The following is a 24,621-nucleotide window of genomic DNA, read 5'->3' as shown; positions in this document are numbered from 1 at the left end:
GGTGGGTTGCGAGGAGGCAGAATAGGGGCATTGAGCAAAATAAAGAAAAAGAGAGAGGAAGCTCATGGACATGGAGAACAGTGTGGTGATTTCAGGGGAGGGGGAGAGTAGAGGGGTGGAGATGGAAGAGGGCATAGAGGTGATAAATGGTGAAGGAAAAATAAAATAAAGTAAAATAAATAATATGAAAATAAACAAACAAATCAACAAAATAAAAATAAAACGCAAACAAAAAAGAAATTCCCAGGATAGGTATGGATGAAGAGACCCCTTTCTGATCTGAAACTGGACTGCTTCCTTTAAAATTTGCAGTTATGTAAGTTGCATCTACACATTAACTGTGTATATTCATCATGTTTGACCCAAAATGGAAATTTACCCCTTCCTACTCTCCGTTATTTGTACTCAGAGTAACCTTACAAGTCACAAGACAGGAATGACTGTTCATTTCATATTATAAATATTTGTTGCGCATTTCTAAATAGCAAGTGGATGTTAACCAATATATTGTCTTTAATGTTTTAGAAACAATCCCTTGTAGAGAGAAAAGTGGATTATCATTTTAAAAAAATGCAAGAAAACGGCTTGAAAGGGGAAGATTTGGAAAAAAATGTATATGATTACAGAGGACAAGATGGAACACAGTGTGAATGTAAGAACACTAAAAGCTGTTGTGGTTCTGTAGAAAGTACTTTCCTATGCTTTTGTATAAAATTTCTTTTATAAAACTTTATTTTCTTACACTTGCTCGACTTGCTTTGTACCAGGCATGGTTCTAGGCATTTGCCTACTACAGTTCAAGTTGAAAAGTAGACATATATGTACAAATCAAAGTGAATCAGAATAACCTTACCAAGTGGTTCAGTGGACAAGCTTCCCTATACTGCAGTTCTAACCAATTTTTGTCTACTGAAAATAATGTAATTTTTGCTACTGAAACTTGAAAAAGTTGTGTGTAAGATAATGGCTATGACATACCAACATAGTTTTCTGCTATGGTGTCAGGCAGAGAGAATAGACAGTACCAGATAAAAACAAAGGGAAGAAGGAGGGAGGAGTTAGAGAAGGAAGGAAAGTAAGGAAGAATGGGAGGGAAAACAGATGGAAATGGAGAAAGTTTAAAGAAGAAACATTAGGTCACAACTCTGCTATGCCTGATCTCTACCAGCTTCCCTTTACTTATTATAAAACTATAGGGAACTTGATCAAATCAATTTAATTAATAATGTTAATTAAACTTTCATGGGCAGAATGCAAAAATGTAGACTTATTTTATTTATCTGTGACTATGTAGTATCAGGAAAAACATGATCATCTTCCATGCAGTTATCATCATAGCATCTCATCAATTTTATCTCTGTCCCATTAATCCTCTTTCTGGATGAGTGCCTACCAAGGTCACTCCAGTAAATTACTAAATAGTCTCCAGTGGTCCTTGACTACACCTAATTCAAATTCATTTTTTTAAACTCCTACCTAATTATACTTTATACTTTAAACTTTCTTCTGATTGTTTCTTCTCCTGGCCCCAAAACTTAAAGATCCCCATTCCGTCTTAAATGAAGCTCAGACTACTTAGGCAACCATTCATCACCATCTAGAGTTCAAACCAAAACGAACATTTTTTTTTTCTTTATTTTACATGACTCCTTGAAGAAGAGAGTTGTGACCTAAATGTTACACATATAGACTCTTGAGCCAAATTGATGAAGCTCAGGTCCTGCTTTATCATTTTTGAACCACATAAACAGCTTGGACAAATAACATCATCCCTCTAAGCCACAGCTTCATCATTAGAAAACAAAGATAATACTCCTATATTATTTCTCTAGAGAGTTTAAAAGTACTAGCCTATAGTAAACTCTCAATATATTTCATTGACCAATCAAATGAGACTACTGACCATTCCTCAAATACAAATTACCTTTCATACTTCTGTGCCTCTCTTTTCCAATTTTCTCTGTCCGGACTGACATGCTCACTGACCATCTATCCAAATCCTACAATTCTTTTAATTCAATTAAGCTCCACTGTAAATAAACCTCCATGAAGTATTTCTTCATAACCCTAATTGGAACATCCCTCCTCTTTAGATCCCTATGGTACTTTGTGTCATTCTTGATACACTCATTACATAGTTCCAACTGCCTTAATCACCCATAATATTCTAACCTTTGTGTTCCACAGAGCACCTAGTACTGTATGTATGCATGGAAGTATACACTGAATATATTTTTGCTGAATGAACTAATTCAGTCTATCCAGCTCACTAAGTTAATGACAGCAATGTCATGCTTTAGAAAATAAATCACTTCAGTAACTATATACATTCCTTACTCAACTGTTAACTTTCTCATTTAATAGGAAAAATGAGTTTCAAGTAGACATTTCAAACATTTGTGACTTCAAATCCCCTCTTTTGAAGTAGAATATCAATTAACTTCATTTATGTCATCAAGGTGACAGAGCATAAGAATATTTGTTTCACAAATAAAAAGAAATTATACCTGTAATAGTGTTGTCATTTTCCACAAAGTAGGCAGCTTCCAGAGGGACACAGAGAATGGGAGAGGGAGGGCCCATCCAGTGAATCTGCTCCAGTGGGGAGACAGATCGCTCCCACATTTCATATCCAATAACCCACTGAACACACGTTGTGAGGATCCCTTGTCCTCCCAAATGGTTAGGAACAGGAACTATAATCATCTCTATCATGAAAAGGGATATGTAGATGGTTGTTTAATCCAGGCTTCGGGGCACATCGAAGAACTAGTCACTATGGGCTGGTGGGTCTCCAGCCAGCAGCTATGATGGTATGCATCCCCACAAAGAGGAAATCACATGTTACAGTTGAGCTGGGCGTAGCTTTTCTTCTCTGCCAGAAGAAAACTCTGTCCCTCATTGAACTTGAAGGGATAATATTTCAAGAGTTACTGTCTTTATTCCTATTTCATATCTCTCTGTCTTCTCTAATACCTCCCCACAGTCCCACCTATAAATTAGCATATGGCTTAGCTCCTCCGGGGCATGAAAAGATCGTTTATCTTGGGTAATTCTGTCTTCATCATGATTAAAAATAAATGTTTTATTACATTTCTTTAAGCTTATTCTCCAAAGAAGAAAAGGATTTCTGATGATATAAAGATAATTTACCATGTTGATGACCAGAAAGCAAATAAAGGAGTTAATGGTAATTGAATAGTGTGATAAGAATACTAGATAGTAATTGGGAAAGACTGTGTTTACATGGCCTCATTGCTTAAATGCAGATCAATCCTCCATTCTCTATTGTTAAATGAGTGGTTTAGAGTGATTCTTACCAACAGTGATATGACCTTAATCCTTTCCGAATTTGATCTCTAGTCACTGATTTAGTATTTTCAACTTAACATGGTATCATTTTAGAAAAATTAAATGGTCTAAAACTATTGAACAGTGCATGAAACCTAACAATTTACAAAAGTATTTATTTATTTTATCTTTATTTTTTAAAATTATTTTTATTATAGATGGTTCTTATTTTTCCCCCATTGACACCCTCCTCCTAATCCCCCCCACACACACAAAATAATTTTATAGTGCTCAAAATGAATTTAGAAAACTGTGAAGAGTCACATATTAAGTACATTAACTGCAAAGCTGTGGCAGGCACCTCTCACAAACACCAGAGAGGTTATCAGACAACCCCTGAGTCAGAGGGAAAGGGCTGTCCCCATCTCCCTCTGTCAAGCTCATATGAATGAATTTAAACAAGTGACTCCAGGTACTATGTGTGTGTGTGTTGTATTAAAGTGAATTTATTAAGAAAATTAAAGCATGCACTTTTATTAAAGAAGCAAGGCAAGCAAATCTATGCACCTGGCTGATAATGTGCAGATGGGCTCTCACATAATCTGAAGAGGGAGTGGGGTGGGGGGTTTCTGCCTTGTATACCTTCCTATGTATAGGTTCATTAAAAATTCCTCTGCGAGATATCCTGGTACAGATGAACTCCAAAGGTCTCTTCTTTTTTTTTCTTATGGCTTTTCCACAATTTATGAGAAGCACCTGGCAATTAAATCCTGAGATTGTTGGCTCCTTTGTTTAAACAGTGGGATGAGTTACGTCTGCACTCTTCCTTCCCCTCCTCCCTGCTGTTTTAAGAGCTTCAGGATGGTTTGCACTAAGTAGTCTTAGTGAGAACTTGAATTAGGCCTCCTCCTCCTCCTCCTGTCCTGCTTCCTTTCCTCTTCCTCACCTTCATTCCTCTGTGAGAGAGTAAGTTTTAACCCTTTGTTCTGAAAATAACACCCTGTTACACGTGGCCTGCCAAGCATTTGGGCTTTGGCAATCTTCCTCGATTCCTCTATTATTCCTGCCCTGAAGTTTTCCTAGCTTCTTACTATAATAAAGCCACTGTGAATGTTATTGAAATATCCGTTTATAATTTATCTCATACTATGTTACTTCGTGTTGTCTCTGTGAGCTCAGTGGAACCCAGGTGACAGCATAAAAATTCTCCAAATATTACACTAGCCAAAGGATAAGACTGGTAAAAATTGAACAATATTAATCTCCCACTATTAAATTTCCAGGGAAAAAAATTAAAATATAAAAGTTAAATCCTTTGTTCTTACCAGTTAAAATCTAAAGAATAAATGGCAAAATCTTTCCTCCCTGAGTCTGTAATTGGATTAGTCGGGCTCCTCAAGATGCAGAAATCTGGGGAGATACAGAGTAGCCTTAACTGGAACTCTATTTCACTCTCAGAACCACTGAGGTTGAGGAAATTCATCTCTAACCTTTATGGATCTCATTTATAAATTCCAATGATTTTTTAATAAAACACCAAGAGTTCTTACAACACACACAATTGTGACAACAGCAGTCCCACATTTACCAAAATGTGGACAATAAAATTAAAGTCTCCGTGTCTAAAGCAGTTCTCTCAGACAGGGTGATCTTCACACAGCAGTTTTCTCACACAGGGTGATTAAACTAGTGTTTAATGCAGCCCAGACTGGTCGTACTGATACAAAAAATCTCAGTGGAAATGAAGGAAGGATGCTGCATGGAAAATATTGTTTTCAGCCGCACCGGGTTACCAGGCTATCTGTGACAACTTCCAAGGATCAGACTGTAAATTTAAGCATAGTTGGAAGACATATCCTATTAAAAGAGAATTCTAAAACTATATTGATACATATCGGGAAGGGGGGATGTATCTATCCACCCTGTACTCTAAGAAGAGTACCATATGAGTCATTTGTTCTTGTGAATTTTAGAAATGTACAGTAGAGACATTACAAGTTATGTAGTATTAGAAGTGCCTCTCTTTCCCATTCACCAAATCAAATCAAACCTCCTTAGTTTCCATTTTATCATGGATCTCTGAGAACAGACTCTACAGAGTTACCACCTCTACACTCCTAGGGATAGTGGGCCCCACAGTGTGTAGCTGGCAACTCTCAAACCAAGTTCAGAGCCCTGAATTCCCCATAGTCCCTGCTTCTGGTCTTGTCTCTGCATTTTTTCATTTTCAAAAAAGGATCCTGCAGTATTTATTTTGCTTTTAAATTACCCTAAAGCAAAATGGAATTTTTTGTGTGCAATTTCATGAGTTGTAACATATGTATAGATTTGAGTGACCTTTACCACAGTCACATAAGAACAGTTCCAACATTCCTTCTGAGTCACACCTCCCACCGTGCCACTAATAACCCCAAGTAACCACTGACGTTCTCGAGACATCACTATAGTGTTTTTCTTCCTTTGGAAAATGTCTTATAAACAGAACGATAAGATATCAGACCTTTTGCTAATGGCTTCTTTTACTCATAATGTCTTTGGAATTCATTCAAATGATTGCATGTGTCAACAGTTTACTCCTTTTTACTGCTGAGGTGTATTCCATTGTATGTTTGCACTAGAGTTGTTATATATTCACTAGCTGAAGAAAATCGGGGTTATTTTCAGGTTTTGATTATTATGTGTAGAAAGGTTAGCAGTATTTGTATTAAGGAAAGGGATTATTGGATCATATGATGAGTATGTGCTAAAGTTTATAAAGAACTGCCCCAGTTTTCCAGAGTGCTATAACATTTTGCATTTCCCTCAGCAATGCAGGAGAGAGCAATTTGCTGTGCATCCTTGCCACCATTGGTATTACCCGCAAATTTTACTTTAGCCATTCTAACAGATGTTGTGGTATCTCACTGTGGTTTTCATTTGCATTTCCCTGATGTACAATGATGCTGAATATCCATTCATATGCCCTTAACATTTTGTAAATGCTGCTTGGTGAAGTATCTTTTGAAACTTTTTGTTCATTTTTCATTGGATAGTTTTCTTAATGTTGAATCTTGAGAGTTATTTATGCATTTTATATAAATCTTTTTCAGTTATGTTATTTGTACATATTTTCAGTCTGTGGCATGCCTTTTCATTTTCTGTGCCATTGATTATTCCTTGCAGATACTGCACTGTCTTGACTATTACAGCTTTTCATTGTCTTAAAATCAGGTATAATTTCACCAAATGTATTTTTCCTTCTTCAAAATGTTTATGGTTAACCAATTTGCCTTTTCCATGTAAATTTTATAATTAGCTTGTCTACAACAGTTATGCTGGGATTTTTGAATGAAGTACATTAAAGCAATCTACACATCACTATGAGGAGAAAAGAAATCTTTACTATACAGGGTCTTACAATCCATAAATATGGTATCTCTATTTATTTAGGTTGTCCTTGATTTCTTTCATACATATTTCATAGTTTTCAGCATAGAGATCTTATATATGTTGTGTTGTATTTATGCATAAATACTTCATTTTGTGATACTATTGCACATGGTATTATTTAAATTTGGTTTCCAGTTGTCCATGGCTATTTTTGTTACTATATATTTTTGTAGAGATTTTTCAAGTTATTGTTCTAGATAACAATGTATTTGGTTAGCTTTTACAATTAATTATGAATAAATATTTTACCTCTTTAAGTGGAATGTGAAAACCTTACCACTATATGTGTCTCTTCAATGCCTCTGACTTTTGTTATAGTTGTGATGTATTACATGTACATACCCCAAACAGCCACTTAAAGGATGTAATACATTTGATTTTAAATAACTGAATAGAGGAAGAATCGTCTATTATATGCACTTGAACAGTTACCATTTTGGTTGCCCTTTTATTCCTGATATCCCAGGTTTCTCTTCCTTCCTTCCTTCCTTCCTTCCTTCCTTCCTTCCTTCCTTCCTTCCTTCCATCCATCAGTCTATAGAACTTTCCTTAACATCTCTTACAGATTTTCTGGACTGAATTATCTTAGATTTTCTTCACCTACAAATGTTTTTATTTTACCTTCATTCCTGAAAGGTTCTCTTTTCACCTGATATAGAATTGCAAGTTGATAGGTGTTTTTTGTTTTGTTTTTTCCCGCAGGTCTTAAAAAATGTTGTTCCACTTTTCTGTGGTCCCCATGGTTCTAATGAAATAACTACAGTATTTGAATTTTTAATCTTCTTACAGTAATGTGACCTTTTCCTCTGGTTGTTAGGACTTTTGGTTTTGCAGGGGGTAGTTTTCAGCAGTTTGATTATGATGTTTCTTGGTGTGGGTTCCTTTGTTTTCATTTTCCCCCTCTTTTAGACCTCTTTCCTAAACAAACAGAACTATTATCCAAATCTGGTGATTATCAGACCCGTTATTTTAAAATATATTTGCTACATGAATATGTACCCTCAAACATATGTAGACATGCATGTACAGATACCATTATGAAGATACCTTAATGTGACTGATATGCTGTTGTGACTTGCTTTTTACACTCTGCCTTATGTTTCAGAAGTGTTATCTATGTGCTGCCTGACACTTAATTTCTTTACAGATCTTATCTCATTATGTGACTGCATCACAATGTATACATCAGTTTTTCTGTTGATAGACTTATCTGTTACTTGAACAATCTTTGGCTAAACATTCTTGTACATATATAATTCCTGGTACTCGTGGACAAGAAATTTTCTAGGGGTCACATACCTCAGTACAGGATTTCTGAGTCATGTTTCCTCTTCTGAGAAATTATCTTTTCAAATATCTTTCCTGTTTCTTTCTTTTCTTTTTTTTGGTACGTGCCTCTAGCGGGAACCAAACACGGGACTCTTTGGTCCGCAGGCCGACGCTCCAATTGCTGAGCCAAACCGGCCAGGGCTCTTGTCCTGTTTCTTACTGGGTTGCTTTTCTTTTGGTTTTGAAAGATTTTTTTAGGCATACTAGACACTCATTAATATATACATTTATATGGTATCACAAATTTCTTCCAACTTATGGTTTGCTTCTATCTCTTTATCTTTAGATGTGCAGTATTAATTCTATGCAATAAAATTTTACATTTTTTCCTTCATAGTTTGTAGATTTTGTTACTGTTTATTTGAGGTAATTCTGTATGAGTTACCTTTGCTATGGAAAAGATATTAATCTTTTGTCTTATTTATGCAGCATATATTTCTACAGCATTGTCACTGACTTTTTTTTTAGCTTTCTTACTAAACATCCCAAACATAAAAGTATAAAAACAACAGAACCCTTATGTGCCATTCATTTAATTCCAACAACAACTCATGGAAAGCTTTGTTTGGGCCATGCACTCGACCTCTCTCTGCTGCCATACTGTTTTCAAGCACCTCCCACCCATAAAACCAGCTCATCCATCAATATGTCGGGATGTAACTGAAAGACGAAGATTACATTTCATGCATAACAACAATACCATTGTCGCATTGTACAAATGAGTAATTCTTTTATGAACCAAATATTTAAGCACTGTTTAACTAATATCATGAATGCCATAAAAATATTTTGATTTTCTTTTGAATCTACGTTAATGCACATTGCAGTAGTTTGTCCTATACATCCCTCTACCTCTCTGTCGCCCTCTTTTTATAAATTACAAGGTATTTGTTGAATACACTGCTCTGCTTGTTCTGTTGAACTCCTCACAGACTAAACTTTTGCTGATTGCATCTATATAGTATAATTATGTATGTTATTTCCTCTGTATTTTCTGTGAAATATTGATTGGAGAAATATACTTTCAGGTGTTTTTGTTTTTTAGCAAAACTGACTTAGAGATAATGCTGTGTCTTCTCACCAGGAGGCATATATTTCATTGTCTTTCTCTTTGTGATGTTTGTAGCCATTTACACTCAAAATCTAGATTTAATAATTAATTAGGAGCTGCAAGATTGGAATGTTTTAAACTCTATCATTCCTGTTTCATAGATAATCTGGAATATCTCTATAAAAAGAAACTTCCCCTCAACTACTGTTTGGTTACACTATAGTATATGATGCTTAAGAAAAGCAGACTGATGCTTAATATTTTACCTTCTTATCAGTTTTCAATATAAGGAATGGTTCAGTAGCATCCTCCAACATCAAGCAATTATTTTTTTGTGTCATGAATTTGTGTATTTAAGTAAATTTGATGTGCTTCAATACGTTGCTGTTATTACATTTATTAATGCTGAGATTGTGACAGCTCTGGCCCATGGGAGTCCCATCAGTATAACACTGAGTCCTTTGTGACATAACCCTAATGATTTTTGATAGCTTCTTTGCTATCTGGAAAGACAGGATTATACAAGCTTATGTTGTATACCTTCAACTACTTTAACATTGAGTTTTATTGGCATCTCTGAAAAGATCAAAGTGACCGTATATAGATGGACCTATTTCTGGACATTCTCTTTGGTTTTATGGATCTATTTGTCTGTCTTAAAGTGATGACAGTATCCTCTTAACTACTGTAGGTTTATAATTAATCTTGAAATTTGGCAGTTTGAGTTCTCCAACATTTGTTATTTCTCAAGACTGACTTACTTCTCTAGGGCCTTTGCACTTCTGTAGAAATTTAGAAGCAGCTTTTCAATTTCTACAACATAGTCTACTGGGATTTTATTTAGGTTCACCTTTCATTTCTTTTTCTTTCTGGACCTTCAGGATAGTGTTAAACAAAATGGTGACTGTGTACATTCTAATCTTGTTCCAAAACTTAAGGGAAGTTAGAATATTAGCTCTAGACCCTTGAACATAGCTTTATCAGAGAAAGGACTTAGCATAATCTTCTTGGTTCACTAAGAGGTTTTGTCATGAATGGATGCTAAGTTTTATCACATATTTTTCGTGCATCTTTGAGATAATGCTCTAAATTTTCTCCTTTTTTCACTTAATGTGACCAATTATTTTGACTTATTTTTTTAATTATTTATTTATTTTTCCTTGAACATTTATCACCTCTATGTCCTCTTCCACCTCTACCCCCCACCCTGCAATCACCTCACTGTGGTCCACATCAATAAGTACTTTGAATTATTTTTGATTGTTAAACCAACACTGCATTCTTATGATAAACCTCATTTATTCAATATACATTATCTTTATTATATATTATTTTCAGCATATTTTATTTATAATTTTTTTATCTTTGCCCAAAGGGAATATTGACTGAGGTTTTCTTTTCTTGTAATATCTTGCAATGATTTTAGTATCACAATGATCCTGGTCTCCAAATACGATTTGGATAAGACATTCACTCCTCTTTTTTTTCGATTTTTTGGAATTGTTTGTGTAGAATTATGTGATTTCTTCTTAGATATTTGGTACAATTCAGAAGTGTAGTCACATGAGCCTGGAGTTTTCTTTGTGGAAATGTTTTTAACTACACATTTAATTTCTTTAATACATACGAGGTTCTTCATACTATCTATTTATTCATGAATGAAATTGGTAGTTTGTACTGTTCTAGGAATTTGTCACTTGCATATAATTTTTAAAATTATTGCCATCGCCCTGGCTGGTTTGACTCAGCGGTTAGAGCGTCAGCCTGCGGTCCAGAGAGACCCGGGTTTGGTTCCCTCTAAGGGCATGTACCTCGGTTGCAGTTTGTCCCCGGCCCTGGTTGGTTGTGCGGGTGGCAGCCACTCGATGTGTCTCTTTCGCGTCGATGTTTCTCTCTCTCTCTCTCTTCCTCTCTCTCCCTCCCACTCTATCTGAAAAAAAAAAAAAAAATGAAAAAATGTCCTCGGGTGAGAATAAAAAAAACATAAAAGAAATAAAATAAATAAAATAAAATTATTGCCATACGTTTTCATAGTGTTCCTTTATTAGTATTTTCAGTATTATCTGTGAACTCTGTTGTGCTGTCATCTCTAATTTTTCTGATACTAGAAATTTGTGTCTTCTCTTTTTTCTGATCAGTCTGGCTTATACCTTTTTTAACTACTCAGATTCAGCTGTTAGTTCCATTTTTTTTCTCATTTTTCTATTTTATTTTTACTTTGATCTTTACAATTTCCTTTCTTCTGCTTACTAACTATTAACAAGATGTGGAAGAAGTGAAACGCTGATGCGCTGTTAAATGGTACGTAAAATGGTAAAACCACTTTGGAAAAGAGTTGGCATTTCTTAAAAGTTAAACACATACCTACCATATGAACCATTTATCCCACTACTAGGTATTTACCCAACAGAAATGAAAACAATATGTCCACACAAAGACTTGTGTATGAAAGTTCATAAAGGTTTAGTTGCAAGAGGCTAAAATGGTAAACAACCCAAACAACAGGGAATGGATAAAAACAAAGTGACATCTGCATACACTGGAAGTCTCAGGAAAAAAAGGAACAAATTATTAACACATGTGACATTATGTTGAGTGAAAGAAGCCAGGTAAAAAATAAGACTACAGACTATATGACTCCATTCATACAGAATTCTAGAAAAGCCAAGATAGCCTTGTGTGTGAAAGGTAGAGACCCGTGTTGTCAAAGGTTGGTAGAACAAAGATGGATGGATTACAACGATGGGTGAAAAATCAATCCTTTGCAGGTATTGGAAATGTTATTTTGATATCAGTGATGGTTTCAAAGTTGTAGATATTGAAAAGTTGACAAAACCATTCAGTTTAAATAAGCAAAGTTTAGCTCTGGCTGGTTTGGCCCAGCGGTTAGAGCATTGGCCCATGGACCAATGAGTCGCAGGTTCGATTCCGGTTGACATTTACCTGGGTTGCAGTTCATCCTGGGCCCTGGTTGGGGTTGTGCAGGAGGCAACCAGTCGGTGTGTCTCTCTCACATTGATGTTTTTTCTCCCTCTCTTCCTCTCTCTCCCTCCCACTCTATCTTAACAAAAATGGAAGAACATCCTCAGGTGAGAATTAAAAAATAAAATAAATAAGCAAAGTTTATTGTATTTCAATCATACTTCAATAAGTCATTTTTTAAAAATCTACAGTGTTTTTTTCTTTCATTTACTTTTAGAACCCACAACAAATATTCAACAATCTCCAAGTTGTTCAAAGAACATTGTCAAAAAATCAGCAACTACAGTTCTTTGTCAAGCAAACATACGAGATAATGGTATTGAACAAAAGGTATAAAATTATGTCTCAAATTTGTACAGTGATTATTAATTTATCTAGTTAATTTTCACCTCTATGAACTCTTTCACTACCAGCATGGTACGGATTGGTTAGGAATATTAAGGTCTCTTCATGAGATCTGATCCCGTTCCCTAAGTGCTGAATTACCTATGGGCTATACTCATATAATTTAGCAGAAACTAACCTGAACAGACATTTAGCAATTATAATAATAATAATAATAATAGCAGGTAATATTTATTGAGCACCTACTGTTGGCCAAACTCTGTGCTAAGCCAGAGGGAAGGGAAAATGAGAAAAAGGGGTCACATGGGGTATAAAGATAAATAGGACAATCACTTGAGAACTCATTGTCTAGTAGGCCAGAGAGACACAGTAAAATGTTTTAACAATAAAATGAGATCCTGGGATGATAAATTTTATTTTGCTTCTAAGCTATATCAAGCATTAGATTGTTAGAATAAATTGGAGTATCTTGCCCTGAAACAAACTCTGTGATTCTAAACTTTTAGAACCAAATATGAAATGGACTCCAAGCTTTAAACAAAATATGGAATATTGGAAGAAGAACAAATTTGTACATTGTTACATACTGAACTCAATTTCAAAATAGTTAAATTTGAGATCCCTGTGAAAGGTATCCTAGGAGGTTGGGAAGATGGATTGTCCCTAAAACAATTTTCCTGAGAGACTTAGGAGATAAAGGGTAGGAAAAAAAGGCCTATATTGGTTGATAGAAGGTAAAATATTTTTCACAAGTACAGTTACTAATAAATGTTTTTCTCTTTAATGTTGTACCACATAGAAAAATGGATTATATAAAAAAACAAGTATGTACGATGATAGAGGTAAGAAAATGAAAACATTCATCATTTTGTTGTTTATTAAGAATATGATTATGGTTTCATCATAGTTTTTCAAGCTATTTGTTTTACCTGATTATAAAAATCATGGTTATCTTAGAAAATAAAGCATGGTATAACATTATATATTATTACATATGTTATAATTCGCTCAAATATTTGAGTAATTGCTTGATGAGTACAGCTTTTGAAATTTGCAAAGGGTGGAAGTTAGGCTCCCTGCTGTAGCTGTTTATAGTGACAGGTAGAGTGATTGCTGACATCATGGTTCAGTAGGTTACAATAAAGAAATCTGTCCCAGGAAGGTCCATTTGGGGACCAGTGCCATCAATTCCCCATAGACAATTCATCCTATTTCCCATATCCCCGTGAATGCAATGTATATGGACTAAGATTTTACGTACTTTTATATGCCTTGTTAGATTTCTGGACATCACTAAAAAGCTCCTTCCTATGCATATCCCACATACACACACAGAAAATCACACATCTCCATCCAGTGGCCAATGACCACCTCAAACTCAATACAAAATCAAATTCTTCATCTTCCTGATCCTTCTATTTTCACCTAGAAACAAAACCTGAGTTATCTTTGACTCTTCTTCTTTATTGTACTTTGCATCCCAAAGTTGCCACTTCCTGTCCAATCCACTTTCTTAATTTGCCTCGCCCTCCTCTTTCCCCTTCCCACAGCTTCTGCCCTTGGTTCCTCCATCCTTTACAATTTTAGTGCCCCTCTTCCAGCATCTTCCTCCTATTTTTAATCTACCATGCATTTGCTATGAAAGAATTCTTCCTAAAAAAAAAAAACAGCTTTGGTTATTCAAGTTGTTAGTGGTTTTTCATTGCAGATTGAACTAAATGAAACAGTTTCTCTGGCCATGGTCTCTGGTTAGCTACTGGGATAAAGCTGATCATAATATTAAATAATTTAGGATCAGAGTTAAGTCTTGTCCTAGGAACTGATGGTGAACCACTGGAAATGTTGGAAATGTGTAGTCAGTGATCATCAAAAAGGGTCATGCTATCCTTTTAGACACTTCTTTAATGCAAATAAATCCCCTATTGTTTTAATTCAGTGATTGTGGTAGCTCAGCAGGGAGAACATGGATCAATTCTATTCATCAATATTCACCCTTGTTTCAGCAATATATCTTCTCATATTTAAGAGTATCTCTTCTTTTTCTAGGAGGTATGTGCATCTCAGCTCAAGATCCATTTATTCCAGCTCAACCTTCACCCACAAGAAATTTTCCCAGATCTTCACAGTCTTATATGGGTCCTACAAAAGTTGAGGTATACAATATTTCTTTTGCCCCGAATGCAAACAGAATTAATGAAGTACCAACTTAAGATCATCATTGGTATAAAAAAATTCATTCATAAAGTGACCATGCAGAACAGCTTTATGCCCTGAAATTCATCATGCCATAATATATTTAAAATATATGTTTTTCTTTATTGATTTTAGAGAGAGAGAGGAAGGAGAGAGAAAGATAGAAACACCAATGATTAGAGAACATCAATTGGCCACCTCCTGAAGGCCTCCAACTGGGGATTGGGCCCACAATCTGGGCATGTGCCCTGACCAGGAATCGAACCGGCAACCTCTTGGTGCATGGGTCGACACTCAACCACGAAGCCACAACGGCTGGACAATCATGCCATGACATTTTAATAGCTCTAGGATAGCCTTCCTGAAGTACAAAAAAGTTCACAGAATGTACTTGTAGCCGTAAGAGGAAGTATCAAATTGAGTTTCTTTGACTGGCTTTGACTAGTACTGATAAATTGTTCAGAGACAGCCACACTATCTCACCCAATTTGCTTTGACCAGTGATCAAGTTACCTGCTGTTGGAAAGTCACCAGCAAAGATTCAGGGTTCGGCTTCTGGACATAATTATTTTCTCTATCGCTTGCAACCTTGTTACTATGAGTGAAATCACATCTTCCTTTCCATTAGTAGCACAGTATTAACTGGTTCAACTGTGCTGAAGAGGTAACATGGTTTGAAAGAGATTTCAGTAAGCTGGAAATTTAAATTCTTTCCAAATGAATTATACCTGATTAGGGTGAAAAGTGGTATTATTTTTGGTGTCATCTAATGCATAATATATAGTAGACTACATTATGCATCACTTCCAAAATGTAGTGTGATTATTATTATGCATATTATGGTATGCTTCTCTGTAGTGAAGTTTTATTATAATTAAACAGTTTAATGTTCAATGTTGTACATCAACATCTACATTAAGTATGCTGAGTCATAAAAATATTTCTTAACACCTTTCACATTTAAAGTTCTCAAATTGCCCAACATATTTCTAAAGCTTTGTCCTTTACTAAAAACCAAACAAAAGAATTCCTTTATAAACAGTGTCTAAATTTTATAACTGAGTTTTTTTGAGGTAATGTGTGTATCATTAAATTATCCATTCACATTGATCTTAAATGAGTATCAAATGTCCACAAACATCTAATTTATGAGAAATAGCATTTTATTAATGTAATTATTCAGCCTGTTGGAAACAGGCTACCACTGTCAGACAATGTATTTCTGGTGTCCTATCTTCATCTTTCAAAACTTGTAAAATAAAGAAAAAGAGAGAGAGAAGTCTATTGCTCTGGATTGACCTCCCTGATCAGGTTGAACTCTTGGACAAGTCTAGAGAGTTACATCCCTTTGCATTCAGAGAACCTGTTCCAGCTCCACTTACTTCTCTATATTACAAGCTTTATTTAAAAAACTAACCTCTACTTTTATTTCACTGAGTTATTTAACTTCCTTACTGATCAATGCACTCCAGAGACAGTAAATTTTAGAATACTAGTGCATACTATTGTGCAGGAGAGTCAACATAGCAGGCTTCAGACTACTGCTTCTAGAAGGGCCTGCTTGCAAGGCTGGCATCTGGTTAGCATTTTGGAACTTGGCTTTTGTAACATCCCCCACCTGACAGAATTCTTCCTAACTGAACAGGTGGGGCACTGTACCTAGACTCTGAAAAAAATGTAATTTTTGCTGAACATGCAATTACATTTGGGAGGCTGGAATTTTGGTATGCACTAAGGGAGGGGTGTCTTCTTGACCAGCCTTCAATAGAAACCTCGAGTGCTAAGTTTCTAATGGATTTCCCAGGGTAGAAGCATTGCACTCATTTCTGCATTTTTTTATTGCTGGAGAAAGAACATGCTCAAGGATGTCCTCCCATGGGAGAGAGAGCCTATGCATGGATTTTCCCATACTTATAGCCTGTGTCTTGTTCTATTACTAATTCTATAGTGTAGCCTTTTCATGTAACAAATCTTAGATGTGAGTACACATATATTCTGAGTCCCATGAGTCTTAACAAATCACCAAATGTGAGTGGTCTTGTGGAATTCCTATGATCCAACTATGAAATTTTAAATTCTGTAAATTATAGATGGAATATAAACAGTGCAAAATGTGTATACATCTTAAAAATTGACATGTAAGGGAAATTCTCAAAATCTTAAATTTTTGTCATACACATACACACACACACACAGGCACATACATACATACACACATATATTAGTAGCTGATGCTCCAGTCCTTCAAATCCTGGGGCAAAAATCATTTCAAGATGTTTGTTTTGTTGTTTGGATTATACAGAAGGAGATAAACAGTGACTGGAGTAAAAGACAAAACAAGAGATCAAGCTACATCTGTGAATCAGGTAAATATCAACAACAGCTACTAAGTACATTATGCAAACTTTTAATTTATTCTTTCAACTAACATTTATTGAGCTCCTGACTCATGCCAGGTATGGTGCTGAATACTGAATGAAGGAAACCCATGGTTCTTACCCAGGGCTGGTACAGTGAAGTGAAGAAATAGCCATGCCAGTAACCACAACACAGTATGATAAGTGCAATAAAGACAACAGACAAATCAGAGCAAGTAGAGAGAAGACAGTGCCTAGGTCTACCTAGGGTAGTCAGGGAAGCTTTCATAGGATAGACATATTTGAGACATACTATCTTCCCAATTCAAAAATAAATTGTGCTTGCCATAGTATAAATTTTCATATTTTTACATTGAATCTCCTTTATTCTATTAATAATGTTGATTTTTTAAATGCATTCCAAACTTTTATTACTTTAAGTAATAATATTTTTGTTGTTGCTGTTAATTCTCAACTGAGGATTTTTTTTCCCACCAATTTTTAGAGAGTGGAAGGGAGGACGGGAGGAAGGGAGGGAAGAAGAGAGCGAGCGAGAGAGAGAGTTTATGAACTGTACAATAACTTATTCTACTACTCATCACTGGATTTTTCCAGATATGAGTTGACAAAGAAATTTTTTATGAATTGTAGTGTGTGTGTGTGTGTGTGTGTGTGAGAGAGAGAGAGAGAGAGAGAGAGAGAGAGAGAGAGAGAGAGTTTTAGTGGATATATATCTAAGAATAAACCTTTGGGTTATTATGTATGTATCTGTATATTCAATTTTGGTAGATGATGCTCAAAAACTTTCCAAAGGGGTCACAGCATAAATTTTTATTATCAATTAGTGAGAGATCTTATGATTTCATATCCTTCCTCTTAGTGTTTTAATATTTAATTTTAGCCATTCTGGTGGGTTGGTATCTCATTGAGGTTTAAATGAACATTTGTCTTATTATTAATGAAGTTTCATATCTTTTTTTTTTTTCTTTATTGGTTTTAGATAGAAAGGTAGGGGGAGGGAGGGAGAGAGAGAAACATCATTGAGAGAGAACATTGATTGGCCGACTCCTGCACGCCCCACACTGGGAATCTGGCCCACAGCCTGGGCATATGCCCTGACTGGGAATTGAACTGGTGACCTCTTGGTGCATAAGTAATGTTCAACCACTGAGCCACACCAGCTGGGCGAAGTCATATCTATATTGGCTATTTGGAGATCCTGTTTTTTGATGGTTTCACTTAAGTCTCTATCCTATTATGCCTCTGTTTCTTACTGATTCATAAGCAGGTTTTGATACATTCCAGATAACGAATCATTTGTTGGGTATGGTAGCGTAATTATATTCTCACACTAGATGCCTTTCCTTTTCTCTTTTTTATTATGAATTTGAAGAACAGTTTATCATTCACATTATCTTATTTTTGATTTGTTATTTCCCTCTCCTATAAAAGAAATCTTTCCTAGACAGTCTGCATAGAGATATTCCTTTTTTTTCTTAAAATTTTTTGTGTGAAAAATGTAAGTTTTACTCTACTAGCAAATTGCAATTATGCAATACAGTATTATTAACTACCAACATTATGTTATACGTTAGATCCTCAGACTTTACTCATCTTAAAACTAAAAGGCTGACACTTCACCAGCCTTTCCCTATTTCCTTCATGCCCTGCCTTGGGCAACCGCCATTCTACTCTCTGTGTCTATGAGTACTACATAAAAGTATTTGTCTTGTCTGGGTTATTTTAGCTAGCATAATGTTCTATAGGTTCACCCATGTTGTCACAAATGACAATTTTCCTTCTTTTTAAGGACAAAAAATATTCCTGAGTGTGCATATGTGTGTGTGTGTGTGTGTGTGTGTGTATGTATACATACACACACACACACACCACATTTTCTTAATGCATTTATTTCTCAACAGATACTTAGATTGTTTCCATATCTTGATTATTGTGAATCACTGCTGCTGTGAACATGGGAGTACAGATATCTCTTCAAGATAGTGATTTCATGTCTTTCGGATATATACCCATAAGTGGAATTGCTGGATCTACCTTTAATTCTTGAGAAACCTCCGTATTGTTTTCCATAACACCAGTTCGCATCCCCAACAGTAGCGTACAAGGGTAACCTTTTCTCCACACCCTGGCCACCATTTGTTATTTCTTGGCTTTTTGATAATGACCATTCTAACAGGTGTAAGGTGATATCTCATGGTTGCTTTGATTTGCATTTCTCTGATGATTAGTGACATTGAACATCTTTTCATATGTCTGTTTGGAGACTCTTAGTTTTAATTCCCCATCTTATTTACCACTGATGACTTGTTTTACATCTCTGAGCCATCATTAAGTTTGCTGGCATGGCCAAGGCCCGCAGGACAGGCATCAGCTTCAACACTTGCTTACCACTCCAGATCTGTGCCCTCCTGAATTTTTAACTCTCAGGGATTTATCTTACCTCCTTGAAGCTTAGCTATTTTTAAGAGGATGGCTGTAATGTTTTATATAGAATTGTAGGCATACATTGTTTCAGAATATTTACTCCAGTATATTAGAAACTGCAGAAATTTTTAAAATTTTGCTTTTAAGATAGAATTGTCTTCATACTTAATTTCTCAGGTGTCTGTACTCTTTTTCCAGTTGCTTCTTCTCCAGAACTGAACACACACAAAAACATATTTACACAAACCAACTCAAAAAGTTTCATAGGAGTTAAGTATGTCTTTTTATACAAATCATGGGCACCTATGAGTCACTCATTTATGGAAAAAACAAGTGTTAACTTGACTTTGAACTGACTCTAATTACTAAGACTACTTTCTATAACCAGGACATTCTTTGGTCTAACACCTGTATCCACCTGAGCATTTGCATGATCCACACACCAATCCAGTGTGCCTGTGGAGATGTTCTGCACAAACACTTCCTAGTCACCTGCACCCAGAGTATCTGCTAACATCCAGTAATGCAATCTTGCCAGATGACATACAAAGCCTGTTAGACAATATTTCAGTGGGAAAAGATTCATGTCAGAAAAATCGATGAGTAAAAGTTGAGGACACATATTAATTATGTATTCAACAAATAAACATCATTAAATATTTAATATGTATTAAGTTCTGAGGATAAAATGATACATTTATGTTACAGCCAAGGAGACAAAAGAGTAAACACTTAATTACAATAGAGCATTATGAGTTTTATAATATAGACATATAGAATACTTTAGGAGAAACAGAGAAGTATATTTACTTCCTTGGGCAAGTTTGGAGGAAGGCTTGCTGGAAGACTTAACACAGCTGAAGGAGACCAAAAAAAGATGAGAAGTTCAAAAAAGGCACAGGGCTCCCTAGACAAAGCAAACAGCAATAACGAGGGCCCAGAGGCACGGAAAACATGGTGCCTTTAGGAAATTATAAGTTATTCTATGTGTTTAAACCACAGAATACATCTGAAAGACTAGCCAGAGAAGACATTGGACAGTTGGTAAGAACATCAGAGTGTATGATATATTTTATGCCTTGCTAAAGAATTTGGACTTCATGATAGAGAGTTTCTGCAGACTTTTAAACAATGCAGTGACAACAGAGAATAAACACCTACTGCAGGATACTAGTTACAATTTTACAAGTTGCTGGGGATGGAAACAAACTATAGCTTTCTTTTTCTGCTAATAGGACCTCAGACGCCTGCCGCAGCCCAGGATATTCTCCCTTCTCATGTTTTATCAAATAGGTAAGTATCTAAGGAAATTAATGTGTAATTATAAATTAATATTTTAATAATTACATGAGCTCTATTCAATAGTGAATGGTTATGTGGGATCCTTTGTTCTTATAGTTCTACAGAAGACAGTGAAAATTCAGTCTTTTGATGACTCTCAGCACTAAGCTTAAATTGTAAAGAGAAAGTGAGTGTTCCTTCTCTGTTTCCCTAGCCTCACTTTCCCTGTGTTCAGAGCCTTCGTGCCACTTTCAAGTATGTCCTATCATGACCTCTCCTCCTCAGCATCTGGACTTCTCCTTTAGCCCTGCTCCCTTTCAAACATTCACCATTCCGTACGCTTTTTCCAGATTATTGGCTACCGAAGGATGGTAAGTGAGGTTACCGTAAACATTAATGACTTAATCAGCTATTCCTCTTTTAAATTTATTGTATTTCCTGTATAACCCAAAATAATAATCTTTAATGATAGAAATTACTTGGAAAATAAATTTTAAGGACCTGAGGGTTTTCTTTCTTCAAACCTTGGTGGCCAAGGTTTTCTTGTTGGTGTTTCTCAACTTTAGAAGAGAGACTATTATTTTAGACCTGAAATTATCACCTTTAAAAAAAAACCAATATGCCATATCATGTCCAGAATACATACTTTACAAACCCCAAATATCTCTGAAATTGGGTAAAGTTAAGTGGAGTAAGGTGGCAAAAAGTGAGTTATTCAAACCAAGATTCCTTGGAGGAAGGATCTTGACTTCAGGACATCAGTTTGACTGACTTACTGAGGGTTCATAGAATACACAGCATTGTAATAGATGCAGAAGGAAGAAAACAGACCAGTCCAGTTTAAATAAATAGACAAAGGTGGAAGAATGATGAGCATGTGTACAAAATGACCATTTTTATTCACTGAAACATAAATACCTGCCTCTTTATTAAAAAAAAAAAAAAAGTCAAAGGAGGCTTATAATGAAGTTTTAATTCCTTCCTCTTCATATTCCTCCACCCAATGTTACAGAACTACAGAGTTACTTCAGTATTTTATAGCAAATACTGTGTATACTCTTTCATTCAGATTTTAGGTCAGCCAAGAGGAATAGCTCTATGCATGACCCGGAGCTGCTTCGTCATTCCCTGACAAATTGACAGGAATAGAACACCTTTAGCTGCACTCACCCAGCCTGACATCATGTCAGAGTACAAACAAAACACACCTACCAGCGCTTTGCAGTCCAACTCTGTCCATCACACACATGTCACATTCTTCTCCTGGTTTAACTTCACATTTCATGACTTTACTGTGGAATCATCACTTCCGTTCCACCACCCACCTCCCTCTCCACTGTTGCTTAATTCTATTTTTTATTTTATTTATTTATTTATTTTTATCCTCACTCGAGGACATTTTTCCATTTTTTATTCAGATAGAGCGGGAGGGAGAGAGAGGATGAGAGAGAGAGAGAAACATCGACGTGAAGGGACACATCGAGTGGCCGCCACCCGCACGATCAACCAGGGCCGGGGACAAACTGCAACCAAGTTACATGCCCTTAGCAGGAACCGAACCCGGGTCTCTCTGTACCTCAGGCCGACGCTCCAACCGCTGAGCCAAACCGGCCAGGGCTGCTTAATTCTAATATTTCTCATGTTAATATATATTCAGAAAGCTTTATAAAATGGACATGGAAATTTAGTGCCAATAGAATGAAAACAAAGCAAATATAAGCAGTGGGGGTAACCAGAGTTGCAAAAAATTAAGCATTGCACTTAGATAGAGTAAGTTCATATTACTGAGTGGAAGATGTAAGGAGTGACAGAGTAAGAAGGCAATAATCTGCTGCCCTACCAACTATGATCAGAAATTCAAAGTTTACTTCTTGGGTGACTTTAATAATCATTTATTGACATGGTTTGGGGAGAGGATATTATGAAAAAATTAGCATATATGACGGATAACTTGGGCAGCAATACATAAGAAAAACTGAAGGCAAGAAACTAGGACCCAGTTCTAAAATCCTGCCCAGCTGGTATGGCTCACTGACTGAGCGTTGACCCATGCACTGAGAGGTCAGTGGTTTCGTTCCTGGTCAGGGCACATGACCTGGTTGTGGGCTCAATCCCCATTTGGAGGCATGCAGGAGGTGGCCAATCGATGTTTGATGTTCTCTCTCATTGATGTTTCTATCTCTCTCTCCCTCTCCCTTCCTGTCTCTCTAAAATCAATAAAGAAAAAAAAAATTTTTTTAAGTTCTTTAGTGGCTTGAACAAAGACTTTATTTTGGATTGGAGAGCAGGCCCAAATCCAAAAGACTTTAAATGGGAATTTATTTATCAAACAATTAAGGAGAACCTACTATGTTCAAAACATAATGCTAGATGTTGGGCAGATACCACAATGAACAGTATGTCCCTGTAGTGGTGAGATGTTATTTTTCAAGGATACTCTGGAGCTGGAGAAAGGGGTTGGAAGTAGGGCAAGTTAAAATACCATGAATATCACTGTTCTTACCTAGATGAGACACTTTTCTTAAACAAATTCTGGCATGCTGAAAGTCTTTTTTTTTTTTTAAGCTTTTTATTTATTTATATTAATATTTTTTCTTCATTAATTTTAGAGAAAGAGGAAGGGAGAGGGATAGATAGTAATATCAATGAGAGAGAACATCAACTGGCCACCTCCTGCATGCCCCCCACTGGGGATTGATCCCACAACCTGGGCATGTGCCCTGACTGGAAATCAAACTGGCGACCTCTTGGTGCATGGGTTGATGCTCAACCAGTGAGCCAAACTGGCTGGGCACGGAAAGTCTTTAGTTAATTTTCAAAGTCCTGAAAACTATGAAAAACTTTACTATGAAACCTTTACTAAGAAATGATGAAAAGGAATTTTTCCAATTTACCCATTACTTTTACTGAGGAATACATTTTCAGAACTCCTTACTCTGCCATTTTTACTGATAGCCGTTATCTGGCTATTACAACTGTTTTTGAGTGGCCTTCAGTGATGTTTTCTCAGTTAATTGGTTAAATTTATTTCTAGGTCTTTGCTCTCTAACTAGACCTATATGTACACCTTTGGGGCAGAAAGCTCCTTGAGGACAGGTGTCAATCAATACACTGAACTCCTTTTGGTGCCCACGGTATAATGTAGAGAGAACAGAAAAATGAATATGGGGAGTTAGGTCACAGAATATCTAAGGAAGGTAACTATGGTTTGGTTAACCTAAGAGACCAGTTTCTGAAAAAATAGTGGCCAAAAAGTAGGGAACATGTCACTGACAACAGCTGTCATGCTCCAGGTTCCACATTCAAGAAGGCCTAGTCTAAGTACAGACTATTCAATCCCAATTTCTGTGCTGAAACCAACGAGGTTTTCTTTTTCTGCCAAGATTTAGGATATAATTCTTCATCTTAATGTTTCTCAAAATTGAATTTTAGGCTTTGGTAAAATCAAATTTCATAATGTAAAGTACAGGCATAGAATAAATGAAAAGGAGTGTCCATTTTCTCTGAAGAAAGTAGCAAGAAGATAAGCAAAGGGCCCATGTGAAGTATATAAAAATAAACCTCATATACCTGAAATATATGAAAGTAAACCAGAACTACAGTCCTAGATCTTATCTTATGAACTATTTGTTTTGTTATTCTATAATTTTCTTTATTGAGTGGTTCATTTATTTGTTTATTTGTTAAGAAAACTATTTTTTATATCAGTGTGTGGTGATCATTCTAATTAGAACACTTAACAGATTACTATCATACACAAAAAAGGGCTACGTTATCAGTTGTACTGAGTATAACTAGAAACCTGCGATTTTAACCATAGTTACTGAATAATCATCCACATACTCCCTTTCTACTATGTGATGAGAATGTGGGCAGGACTATGGAATTTGAAGTAAGTAGTTAATTATCAGAGCTCTG

At 35.9% G+C, this 24,621-nt stretch overlaps 1 protein-coding gene across 1 annotated transcript in view; it reads left to right on the top strand.

Moving 5' to 3' along the window:
* Positions 1-24,621, top strand: part of LOC118625027 (fibrous sheath-interacting protein 2-like) — an 85,455-nt gene that overhangs the window by 19,873 nt on the left and 40,961 nt on the right. The window contains 6 exon segments of the mRNA XM_036253344.1: positions 526-688; positions 12,300-12,412; positions 13,227-13,269; positions 14,474-14,580; positions 16,923-16,986; positions 20,918-21,074. Coding sequence (XP_036109237.1) covers positions 526-688; positions 12,300-12,412; positions 13,227-13,269; positions 14,474-14,580; positions 16,923-16,986; positions 20,918-21,074 — 647 coding nt within the window.

The sequence above is a fragment of the Molossus molossus genome, unplaced genomic scaffold (genome assembly GCF_014108415.1).
Source record: "Molossus molossus isolate mMolMol1 unplaced genomic scaffold, mMolMol1.p scaffold_m16_p_11, whole genome shotgun sequence".
Classification (NCBI taxonomy): domain Eukaryota; kingdom Metazoa; phylum Chordata; class Mammalia; order Chiroptera; family Molossidae; genus Molossus; species Molossus molossus.
This window is presented reverse-complemented; position numbering and strand designations above follow the sequence as displayed.